We start from the raw sequence: 12,780 nt of genomic DNA on the forward strand, positions 1-12,780 counted from the left end.
AGCCACAATGGGTTTTGCACATTGTTTTCACAATCAAACATCTCAAACCGAGGAATAACCCAACTTTATGACAAATTAAAACATGATAACAATGAACCCAAAAACCAGCAACAGTATTCAGGTGTTGAACAGCACAATGGGAAACTGAAAAGCATTAAAAGCCCTTTTGACTTTCACCTGGCTTTCTTCTACATCCACAGGCAGCACAGAAATAGTGAAGATGTCTGTGTACATGCAAAAACAAGCTGCACATACAACAAAAACAAGTTGTGAAAAATTCTGAAAAGTCACATTCAATTCTGAGAGTCTGGTGCCCAGAGAAGCTGTGGCTGGCCCATCCCTGGAAGTGTCCAAGGTCAGGCTGGACAGGGCTTGGAGCAATCTGGTCTAGTGGAAGGTTCCCAGCCCATGGCAGGGGGTGGAACAAGATGGGCTTTAAAGTCCCTTTCAGCCCAAACCATGCTGTGATTCTGTGAAACTGAGTTTTGTGATAAGGAATGAGACCCAGCACTACTGCACATTTACTGGTCATCAGTTACATCAGTACATGATGCAGTAGATCACAAAAGAAATAGCAGATTTTTTTTTAAGGTAGCTGATGTTTTATCCCTTGAAATAAAATCTATACATTAGAGAAGCCAATACAAACAACTGACCCCAGTTTCTCCTAGAAACTTATTTCAGTACAGTCTGTAGTATCTGAAGGAGCTCTGCATGACTCATCTATGTCCTTGACTTCTGCTGCACCATTTGGCAGCTGATTGACCACACAGCTCCATTTGGCACAGATTTTCCATGCTGACATTTTGCCAGGTTCCCTGTCCAATACCCCCCCAATTTATTGCAACTCAAGGCAGGGAACAGCAGAAAATTTCTTTGGTCTCCTGAGCATGTGGTTCAGTACCTTAAAGGAAGGAGAAATTCAGGGAGGAGACTGAAGGAAAAGGTGATTCTGGAAAAAAAGCCAAAGCCTGAAAAGAAGGCAGAGAGGAGGGATTGTTTGTGCCCACAAAAGAAAAGCTATTGAGGTGGAGTTTTTGCTCCTAATCTCTAGAAAGGCATGTGACTTTAAAGTGCTCTACTGAACACTTTTTTTTGTTAAAAAAAAGAGTCAGGAAACTTGGGTGCCTTTATTTTTGTGTGGTCAATCTCTGAAGGAGGGAACTCTGCTTCAACAAGACTTCAACAAGACTTTTGTCTACAGCTGACAGCTCTAAAGGTTTGTGAGAGGAAGGCTTAACTAAAATAACCCCATGAACTTGGAGAAGAGGCTGCATCCCCTTCCTCAAGGCTGGAGATGATCCATTTGGCCACAACCACCTGTGTGGCTGCACAGGTGACAGAAGGAAAATATTAACTGTATTTTGTAGAGCAGGGAGAGCTGCAACATGCCAAGGCAGCTTGTCACACATTAGACTTGTGAACAGAAGAGACAAAAAACTTTTCACTTATCAGACAGTCCTAGATCTCTGTCTATTGCAAGAGAAAGACATAAAACTGCAGTTATCCGGGGAATCAGATGGAATCTAAAAGTCATGCATTTATGTATTTTGTATTAACAGACCTGAGCTTGGTCTTGGGTAATCCCTGGGTTTGTGTAAAGTATTTGCAATACTGCAAACTTGGGTCAGAACAGCCCTCCTGAGATTACAAACCACTGTGGTGCTTTTTAAAAAAAAGTACTTGGCATTTTGGTGAAAAAAAACCCCTCTTTCTGGATGCATAAAGAAGCTACAGCAACACATCCCAAAGCTTGTGATCCTTGGACACATGACATATTTAGGAAAAAAATGCTCTCAGAAGCAGACTCTGCAATATGACAAAACAGAGTGGGACATTAAAATATGTTATTATTTTCCTTACCTGAGATGTAGGAGTCAAATCTGATTTTAGTTCCCTTAATGTCTGCAGTAAAGAGGCTACAGCTTCATCATTTGATGCAGACCAGTCATTAACCGCTCTGTTAAGCAGAAATACTTTTTCAGTATCAGGCTGATTTGTAAGAATGTTAACACACATTTAATTGCTTCTTCCCACTACTTGACCTTTAAGGTTCTGAGGCTTTACTTATGCAATATTTACCCCACAAACTACTACAAATACGCAGAGAAATTAGCAAGTTCTGTTAGTTTTTAAGAATTAAAAGAGATAAGGGCTCTCAGCCATGACACACACAAGTTAAGAAGCAGGATGGAAAGCCAAGTGCTATTTTATGAACTCACTTATCCAGAGTTTTATATATGAACTCATTCAGGTGCACAACCACAAAGAGCAACTGCTGCCTTATCTTCTCCAGCTGTTGTTGCTGCTGTTGCAAGTGAGGTTTTTCAGTTTCTTTTGTCACAGGATGTGTGGGACTTCCATCTTTGCTTGAGGTATGCAAGAGTTCCTCCTGACAGTTTGGAGTTGGAGGATTTCTTTCTCTTTCTCTTAATACTGCCAGTATTTCCTGCAGTTCTTTAATTCTTTGTTCATCCCTTTGGTGTTGCCGTTCCAAGTTTTGCTGTTTGAACAAAATTAGTAGTAGTTAATTGCATCTTATATATACCCATACTTATGTAAGTGTCAGCACACCTAATCAGCATATCCATCTGGGTGTTCCTGAACTGCCAGACCACTTTTGGGGAAGGCTTAGAGCACTGTTTCCCAGGGCCACCAGGAAGCAAATTAATGACACTGGAGTGGGCATTGTCTCCATCCAAGGAGAAACCCAGGGTGAAACCAACAGTTTCTCAAGGCATGACAGGGACTCTAGCTCAAAAAATAAGGGCAATGACATGAAAGTTAGTTCGGTTCCATGCTGCATTTGTCCCATATTTATCCCCACAAAATTTAAAGATCAACTTTAAAGATTTAAAGATCAACTTCTGTCAACAATAAACACAGACATAATCCCTTGAAAACAGCTACATTTCACAAAAGCAGGACAAGAGCTCATTCAATGCATTTTTTAGACTGCTTTAACAGAAGGAAACATTCCAAAGAATACCATCCAGAGGGTTAAATCCCAGTGTGTGGCTATGTCAGTGTAAGGCAGAGCATTCTCACCAGTCTCTCCTGATCTCTCTGCCAGTCCTTCTGTTTCTGTATCTCTGTCTGTTGCTGCTGTTTCTTCTCTCTCTCCCTCTCCTCTTTCCTGTTCTTATCTTGCTCTTTAAGCAGCTTGAAGAGTGACTGCAGTTGTTCCCAGTCAACTTTCAGCTTGACCTCTCTCTCCCTCTGGGCCTCCAAGGAACGGATCACCTCTTGCTTTTGTGCCTGAAGAGACTCCAGGGTGGCTCGCAGTTTGTCACTGACTTCCCTCTCCTTCTGGGTTTCCTCACAGCACATCTGTACCTCAGCCTCCAGCTGCCTTTTGGACAGGATGGCCTTCTGGTGCATTTTCTCAATAACAGCAGCAAGCTCCATGGTTCGGGTCCTCTCCTCTTCCAGCTGGGCTTGGAGCTCTCTGACAAAGGCTTGTTCCAGCAGCGACTCCCTGTGCTGACAGGAAGCCCCTTCCTTCACTCTCAGGCTCAACTGCTCTGTCAGAACACGCTCATGATTCAGGGAATCCAGGAGCTCCGAGGAGCGTTTTTTCTCAGCCTCCAGGTTTTTCTGCAGCTCCCTCAGTTTGCTGTGCTCCTGGGCCAGCAAGGCTTCGCAGCGGGAGTGCTCGATCTGCAGCTCCTTGCGGAGGTTGTCTGTCACCGTCCTCTCGTGCTCCAAGGACACGGCCAGCTGGCAGTTCTGCACCGACTGCACATCCAGGGCAGCCTGCAGCTCCTGGGCACAACGGGGGGACAACACATTACTTGCTATTCCAGCACAAACACTCATTTGTGGGACTGGCTGGCATTTAGCAATTTTCAACCTCCTATTTTATCCAAAAATATATTCAAGATTTAACTAGAGTAGTTCAGGTATTAAAAAGTTTAATTTAAAATTATAAGTGACACAAAAATGCTCTTTAGCAATATAGCACCAAGCAACAAAATAAAAAATTATCATGCTAAGGTATCTGCCAGTACATTATTTCTTCTTCAGTTAGTAAGATCCTCATTAGGAAATCACAACTTTTTACATCACTCAGTCCTATTAATAAGTAACATGTGCAACAGCAATAACCCTGTTGTTTTAAAAAGAAAAATCTAAGCAGTAAGAGTAGATGTAAAGCTTCAGGACTTGGCAGCCCATCTCTTCAAAACACAGAGTAGAGACTGAAAAAAAATACTCACAGAACAGTCTGGGTTGGAAAGATGTTAAAGCTCATCTCATTCCCATCCCCTGCCATGGACAGGGACACCTTCCACTATCCCAAGTGACTCCAAGCCCTGGCCTGAACACTTCCAAGGATGGACCAGCCATAGCTGCTCTGGGTAATCTGGGTGCCACCACTCTCACAGGAAAGAATTTCTTCCTTGTATCTAGTCTAAATTGACTCTTTCCATTTCAAATTCATCCCTAGGTCCATTGTGGGGGCCAGTCTTTCTTCAGAAGGAAAGGCAGGGACTGAAGGGGCAGCGTAGGGCACTGCAGACAGCCAGAGCTGGCACTGCTGTCCTAGGAGGGAGGTCTACCCTGCCCTCCACATAACCAGCACCATTTGTTATCTGCTAGAAAGCCAGGTCAGAGCTAAAAGGTAGAAGCTTTCCATAATGGGGCTTCAATAAAGATTTGTGAATGCCAGACTGATCTGTCCTGGGGCAAAGCACTTTTCTCCTGGCCTTGGCTACTCTGTCCTCCTTGCATGAGCAGGTTTCTGAAAAGGAGAAAGATGGTAGCAGCATTTCCTAACCATGCAGCAGTAGCAAACATCCCAACAAAAATTATTCACAAACTTAAACAACTACTAGGAAGATGACAGGAGAAGCCAGACTACAAGGAAATAGTCAGAAGTGTGTTTCCTCACTTAGAAAATTTAAGGATTGTTTGGAGTTCTTTGAAAGAGTTTAGTTTTGGGGTTTAAGAAATGGTTTATGTTACATCTTGCTCCTTTTCCATTTACTGTAGGCCTTTTACAAGCACTGAGTCATTGCTATTACAGTCTTGGAGAGAAAGCTGTTTACTTGTTTTCTGCTCAATTTAGAAGGGAACAGGATGACTTTGGTTAACCTCCAAAAATACATATTATATTGAAAAGGCTCCACTCACTCTGCCAAACCTATTTATCATTGGGTGGTTTTCTTTATAATCTCAGAGATCATACATCTCACACCCTCATGGTAAGTTTGCTCTGGAATTAAGGGTGCAGTTACACAACTGTAGGATCTGGCTGTCCCTACTCAGCAAGGGGCAGTACACAACAGTGGAAAGTAGGAAAGGGAAAAACATTAAGAAGTTGTGGAACAAAACCCCAACACAGCATTCAACCTTGGTTTATTTCTGCACGTGCAATTAATGAAAGTAACTGAAAGCTTTAACTCAGTGAGAAAAGACGCTGTGCACATTCAGAAAAGGTTTGGGGGTTTTAACAGTTACTAAACAAAGAACAGAGGAGGTGAAGAAGACTGCACAAATAACTTGCTAGTTAACGTCATGCCCCAGGGGAGCTGGGCGTTACCTCCATGGCCTTTGTCTTTTCATCCTCTGCTTTCCTCTGCTGACGCTGCTGTTCCTCGAACCAACCTCGCAGCTCAGATCCCTTCAGCTGCTCAGCCTGCAAGTCTTCAAGTGCAGCTGCCAAATCCTTTTCTTTCTTTTCCAATTCAACACTGCAAAGTTCAAAACGACATTTCTATGTTCAGAACAGAACATCCTTCACCAGCATCACAATTAAGACATTTTGGGTTGGTTTCTCTGAGTTCTTTCTATTGATTTGTTTCTTTAAGGTGGCCTCTATTCTTTCTAAAGAGAGTCAGTTTTCAAGTTTTCAAGCTAGTCAGCATCTGAAAGCATTTGCCTCCCTGCAGGCCAAGCTAGAATTGCTCGACTTAGTAACAATTAAGAGATAGCTTATTTATTCTGGCAGAGCAAAGCTGTTGTCCTGTGAGAGGAAGGGAAAATATTGGAATACACTAAGAAGGGAGTGGGAAAGGAACATACTCAAGATGACAGAATTTAGTAAAGAAAACATAACCCTAAAAATTGAGAGACCCTAGGTTTCCTCCCTCTGTTTCCAAGTGCTTTATGGATCCAATTAGTACAAAGCCCTTTCAGACCTGCTGATAAATCAAGTACATGAATAAATCTACTTCTCACCGTAAATGATTTATTTCCCTCTGAAGCTCTTCCAGGGACTTCTGCAACCTTTCATTCTCTTGCTTGCTTTCAGAAAGCTCTGATTTCAGGGATGCTTTTTCCTGATTCAGGAGATCACATGTTTCAGAGGATCTCTTCTGCTCCTCAGAGAGGGTGCTGTGCAAGTCACTCACAATAGATTTCTCCTGCTGAAGCTTATATTCCAATAACTCAACTAGGATAAGAAAACACTGTAACAGTTATTTATATTACAGAGACCTTGACAATATGACATCACTTACACTAATCCAAATTAGGAAAACAAATCAGCTGTATTGAAGTGTTTTTGTCTGAAGAATAAATCTCTTTTCAAATGAGAGGAATCAGAAGAAGGATGCACAAACCCGATGATTCTATCATTGTGATCTTCTGTAATATCACGGATGGATTTTAAAACTCATTAAAGAAACCTATCCACTTACATAAACATTTTAGGACAGGAATCACTATATAGAACCTGTTTTGCCAGCTCTCTTCAGGCCAGTGAGTTAAGACAAACAACTCTCCCTAAATTTGGAGGTCCCTGTTTGATAATTACTTAAAAATAATTAATGCACCTATGTCTACAGCATTATGTAAATAAAATTAGCAATCATTTTCTTCTGGATGTCCAGAAAACCTTCATCTATTGGACTAGTGCATGTGCTATTAAATGGCTGAATCCTGAATGACAGCGATGGGAAAACAAAAATAAGGAAAAAGCAGTGTTTGCTTTGAGAGAGATGTTTATTTTTGACCAAGGTCACTTGCACTTGTTTCTTTATTACATAAAGGGAACCTGCTGTGAAAACCAAGGCTTCCTTATTTAGTCAGGAACATGGTTTAGCAGTGGCCTTGGCAATGTTTGTGGTGGGACTCCACAGTGTTAAAAGGTCTTGTCCGACCTAAATGATTCTGTGATTCTCTACTAGCAAACAATACAGATAAACAATTCTCTGCAAACAAACAGGGTTTCACTATCCTTGCTGAGTTTTCTCCATGTATACACTACTTCAGTTCCATTGCTTTGGGTTATTTCACAGCTTCTCACAGATTTGTCTTAACTACTGATATGAGAAAGGTTGTCTATGATGAGAGCAGTTCTGAGTGCATTCAGTAAAGCTGAGGAATTATACAGCATCTGCTTCTTTGCAAGACACTTTTTTTTTTCCTTTTACCTTTGAGGCAAAAAGGAACTGATGTAGAAGACAGAAAGAGCTGACAAAGCCAACAAGAATTACCTTTCCTCCGAAGCTGGTGTTCCTGCTTGTTCCCATGATCTTCAGCCTTGGTGAGGGTTTCCTGCAGCTGCTGCAGCTTCTCCTGGTTCTGCAGATGTGTCATGCGGAGCTGAGCTCGGAGGTCCTGGATTTCTGAGAGCAGGCTATTCCGGTCTGAGGAGAAGAGGTGCTCCACAACCATCTGCCTCTGCTCCTCCTGAAACAAACCAAGGCCTATTCAAACCACAGGGCTATTTCCATGTCTTCTGCAAGGATAAGTACTAAGGAAACTCTGGCAGTGCAAGTTTTGTACTGAAGCACTCAAATGACTAAGTTCACGCTTCACATTAATGCAAAACATTAACATTATGTAAAAAAGAAAAACCCCACTTCACTTGCCTTGCTGAGTTCACACAGAACAATTACTACAACCTAGAAACGAAAGATTGTTGGCAAAAAGCCCCCAGATCCAGAGTTAGTTCAATGTATATGCTTTGCAAGAGAGGTCTGTGAAGTTCTAGACAAATGGTAAGGAGGGAAAGAACTCATATTTCCTATTCACTATCACAGTCTTTCTTGATGCCAGCTAGAATAACCAACAGGCTTTGTAACACCATGAACAAAGTTCAAGAAAAATGCTATCACAACAGAAACTGTAAAAGCTACTGATCCCATCTGCATTATACAAGACATATAATAAAGCACACAAGATAATATAATAATACACAAGATTTAACAAGAGAAGCAGTAAAACTGAGAAAAATTACAAGAGAATAAAGAATGATTTATGAGCAGCACACTAAGATCTTTTCATACTTGTTTTTTCATTATATACTCCAGCTTTTCCTCTAATGAGCTTGTGTCACCAGATGTAGGATTGGAGAAGTGAGACTTCAAGTCAATTTGTAAGACATTTCTCTCCTTCTCGAACACACTCTGTACTGCTTGCAGAAGCTCTCCTCTCCAGTCAGCAGCAACACCTGATGCTTCCTGTTAAAATATATATTTTTAAAATGGCATCTCTCTCAACCTCTAACCCAGAATCTTTCATACCATAAGAGTATATCTGTTAATTTAAGCACTTTTAGAAGTGTTTAAAGAGTACTGTCCCTTAGTCCTTAAACATATATAAACACACAGACATGCCTCATAACATATTATGTATACAATATACATTTACGTATACACACACAACTGGGTTCCCTTGCTTTAAAGGGTATTTTGTAGCCATACCTTGTCTCCTCTATCTGCCACCTTGCTGAGGTAATCCTTCAGTGACTGGATAGCATCCAGCAGGGACAATCCCTCCTTCTGCCAGCCCTCCATTGCCACTTGGGTCTGAGGGATGTTCTTCAGCTCCCTCAAAGCCAAGGGATGCTCTGACAAAGCCAAGATTTTGCGGCTCTCCTCATACACCATCTTCAGCACAGCCTGAGAAGAAAAAAAAAAGATAATATTAGGAAACAGGCATCAGCATCCTGGAACTGTAAGAGTAGGATGGGATAGCACTAGACAACAAAAATAAGGTGCCTGTATCAACACATTAAAATGCAATTAAGCATGAATTATTATTTATGCCAAAGGGCTGTACTTCACCTTTGTTTTTGAACTATTTAGCTGACTTTCCTGGGAATAAATTAAATTCTTTCAAGTCTGAAGCTATGTTACTAAACCCCAGTGATGCCAGAAAACTAAATTATGTATTTAGACAACCTGGCTTAATTTAGCAAATTATGTACAAATATCAACTCCCAAAATAGCCAGTTTTAATAATTTACACAGTGGAAATTGTTTCCTCTGACACTGTCAGGCCAAATAATGTATTTTAAATAAATTCCCTGTTCACAAACTATTACATCATGCACAGATGTTTCCTGGCCTCTTTTCAAGGAAGGTCACTGGAGATTTAAATCCTTTTCTTGCACACATCTCATCAGAAATATCCCAGCCTCCATGTGGAGCTGCTCCTCATTGCTACAACAGTTTAAAAACAACACAGAGTACTTCTATTTAACTCTTGATATTCTTTCCTTGCATATTTTAAAAATTACTTTTGAACAAACTTAAGTTGCTTTTCTGTCACTGGAATCAAAATAGTGATTACTTCAAAAATCAATGAAAACCTTTAGTAAACATTAATATCAAAAGCACAGTAAAGTGCTCAAACTAAACATTCAGTACTGGAATATGCACTCAGGTCTTACAGACAGTAAAGCCTAAATTGATGCTTCACAAAAGAAACTTAAAAAAAATTCTGTCTCAAGTAAAATAAAAGTCACCTCTTCCATGAAGCCTCTGACATAAAATTTTTTAGACACAGAACAGTTTTCAGTTGGAATGGACCTTTCAAGACCATATCTAGTCCAACTCTGCTGTGACAGGCATGGGGAACATCATCTATTATTTCAGGTTGCACAAAACCCCATCCAATCTCATTTTGAATGGATTGTGGGATGGATTCCTAGGGATCCACCACCTCTCTGTGCCAGTGTCTCATCACAAGATTGTACTTATGTCCAATCCATTCCATGATCTTACTGGGCAGTGAGGCTGAACAATCAGTAGTTTCCAGGGTGCTCGTTATTAAGCTTTTTAAAAAAGGCTGCTATGATTGCCTTTTTTCCAGGCACTGGGGACTTAATCTGACTGCTGTGACTTTTCAGAAACAATGAAGAGTGGCTTGGCAATTGCAACTGCACAATTTCCTCAGGATCCTGGGATTCATATCTTTGGGTCCCATGGACTTACCCATGTCCAAGTTCCTCTGGTGGTCTTGAATCTGATCTTTTTCTTACCATAGGAGGGACTTCAGTCCTCCAGTCCCTTCCTCATCCAATTCAAAGCTTTCCTTACAGGTTTGGCCATGTTATTGGTGGAGACACTCTTGTCTCACTTGGGTGCATTCCATGAGCTCCCAATATTTCTGGCTTCTCAAAGGTAAATCCATGGTAATAAAAGTGAAAACCTTGAGTATTGCACCAGGTGCCAGGGATTCTATCCTGGTTCCCTTCCTCTGACTGGGAGGACAGAGAATATCACCCATGGTCCCAAACTGTCCTGTTCCAGTGCTGTTAGACCCTTGGCAGCCTCAATGACACCACAAATACAAGCTGCTGGTAAGCAACAAACTTCTCTAGAGAAAGTATCTGGATGGCAGGAGGGTGCTTCAGTGCCTCTCAGTAAGGAATCTCCAGTTACTAACACCTGATGCACTTTTCTGGTAGCACTGGTTCTAATGCCAGCAGATGGTTTTTCATCAGCTTTGCATGTTTGGCTTTTCCTGGATCACAGCAGTCATTCCATGTGTTCTTCCTTCTCCAGCCCTAGAGCATCATGTCTCTTAGGGGCAGATGGATGGGGGAAGGATCTTTGTTCTGACTTGAGCAGCCATAAAAGCCCAGCCTCCTTCATCTTGTGAGTTATCTGTGCCAGGCAGCTTGAGTGAGTTTGAATTCAGGCTTACCTTCCTCCAGTTTGCTGGGCAAGCTGAAGGAACCTGCTAAGCATTTTAGGAGGCAGGATTCACTTCCTAGGAAGGGTTCTTCCAGTTTCTTATTACTTGAGAACTCACTGTAACCTAGTCACTGTATTCTCTCACAGATGAGAATTTCTCCCTTTCTGTAGCTGGAATTGTTGAAATGGCTGAGAGCTTGCTCAGCAAACCAAAGAGTTCTAGGCATATACCTTCTTCAGCTTTAATTACTGACTAGAGTGAGCACTCACTGCTCAGTTTTCTGTATATCCCTCATGTTGCTTCAACTGGCTCTGACCTATCCCTGCACACCTTGCACTGGTGCTTCCACAGCATCCATCACATCAGGATGACAAGAACAGGCAGAGGAGCATGATGACAGCCAGCTCTGGCTGCTTCTGAAACAACCTTCTGTGAAGCCTCCAAGGCAATCCCAGAAAGCAGAATAAGCAGTCCTTGTACCCCCACATTCTGAAACAGCACCAGAGCTGTCCTAGCAAAACTAGTTCAATTCTAGCAAGTACAAGCAAATGTCAGTAATGTTGTCACAAGAGATGCAAGGACAAGAACCAGCAACTTGCAGTTTAAACCACTACAGAACACTTTCCAGTGTAAATGCAGCAGCTATTTTGTTTTACCATTTCATTTTTGCTGTTCAGTTTTAATTTGCTGGTATGGTAGGCTCATATGAATCATACATTACCTTCATCTGTGGTGAAAGTATTTCCTTTTCTTTCATTGATGCCATAATATCTGGAATTATCCCCCGGTATCGCAGGTAAGCCATGACATTGGCATCTAGGTGATCTGATGGTTGCAGCTCCTGCTTTAGATTAACTGCCAAATTTGAGCTGGTATCTGCAGGAAGAGACAACCCCCATCCCCACAAAGTGTCATAAAGATGGAAAGAACTTGAAACTAGAACAACCACTTGCAAAACAACCATGATTTCTTCTGCTCGTATGAATGCAGGGTCAGATTGAGTTGGTTGGTTGAGATCTCAACTAACTTCAACAAGTTAAAAATCATTAAGTTGCCTTTAGAACCAGAGCAACTGCTGTAGTTAAGTCAGGACTCACCTGAACCCCCTGCCTCTGTCCTGAAAAGGTAAAAGGAGGCACTATATATACATATCTGTATATATGTGTGTGTATATATACACACATACATACAGAGAAAAAGGAAAAACTTGTTTTAATAGTGAAGTTAACAAAAGGTAAAAGGAATCTACAAAGTTGAACTTACTGCTGCCACATCCATCACTCATAGCAGATACTCTTGATCTTTCATCATCTTGTAGATCAGAAGGGGTCAAAGTCAGATTATCAGCTTCTCCCATCTGCTTGAGAAGAAATTTTTCATGTTACTTTCGTTTTCTTTATGTAGCTGTTGGTTTCAGCATTTATGACAACTTTTTTACTAATGCAGATTTTAACAAATGCCTACTTGATCCAAGTGTTAGACATGGCAAATACCATGATTAATTGCAGCATTGGTGCTCCCTGGAAGCCATTCCATCTCCATTTTTTCCTCTTTTAATAGTCTTAAGATACATGTATTTATATTTAATTACCCCTCAAAGCAAGGCACACAAACATACAGCCACAGAGAAATTCTTAAGTACAGACTTTATCTTCCTGTGATGTTACAGAATACAGACAATATATATAAATATATGTATACAATATATAAAATATTACCATTAAAAATTAAAGCCTCTATTATCCAGTTTTGAAAGAGTCTCTTCTAACACTGAACAACAGATGGCTGAAGAAGTGGGGAGCTGTTAGAGCACTGAGTACTGTGGTAGCAACTGTTTCATAGGTTTAGCTCAATTATTGACACATGAAGTGTCACAAATTTACCAGTTTTTATCACAGTAAGAGAGGA

General features: G+C 41.1%; 1 protein-coding gene across 9 annotated transcripts in view; it reads right to left on the minus strand.

The window, feature by feature from the left end:
- Nucleotides 1–12,780, minus strand: part of PCNT (pericentrin) — a 71,089-nt gene that overhangs the window by 5,548 nt on the left and 52,761 nt on the right. For 7 of the 9 annotated variants that reach the window (XM_064433746.1, XM_064433753.1, XM_064433749.1 and 4 more), the window contains 10 exons: nt 12,136–12,232; nt 11,594–11,748; nt 8,652–8,849; nt 8,235–8,408; nt 7,440–7,635; nt 6,181–6,394; nt 5,543–5,693; nt 3,049–3,765; nt 2,223–2,503; nt 1,864–1,960 (listed from right to left, as the gene is read on the minus strand). In XM_064433746.1, the coding sequence (XP_064289816.1) occupies nt 1,864–1,960; nt 2,223–2,503; nt 3,049–3,765; nt 5,543–5,693; nt 6,181–6,394; nt 7,440–7,635; nt 8,235–8,408; nt 8,652–8,849; nt 11,594–11,748; nt 12,136–12,232 (2,280 nt within the window). The remainder of the gene's footprint in view (nt 1–1,863; nt 1,961–2,222; nt 2,504–3,048; nt 3,766–5,542; nt 5,694–6,180; nt 6,395–7,439; nt 7,636–8,234; nt 8,409–8,651; nt 8,850–11,593; nt 11,749–12,135; nt 12,233–12,780) is intronic. The other 2 variants (XM_064433754.1, XM_064433747.1) reach the window with 1 other exon arrangement.

The sequence above is a fragment of the Passer domesticus genome, chromosome 10 (genome assembly GCF_036417665.1).
Source record: "Passer domesticus isolate bPasDom1 chromosome 10, bPasDom1.hap1, whole genome shotgun sequence".
In the NCBI taxonomy this organism is placed as follows: Eukaryota; Metazoa; Chordata; class Aves; order Passeriformes; family Passeridae; genus Passer; species Passer domesticus.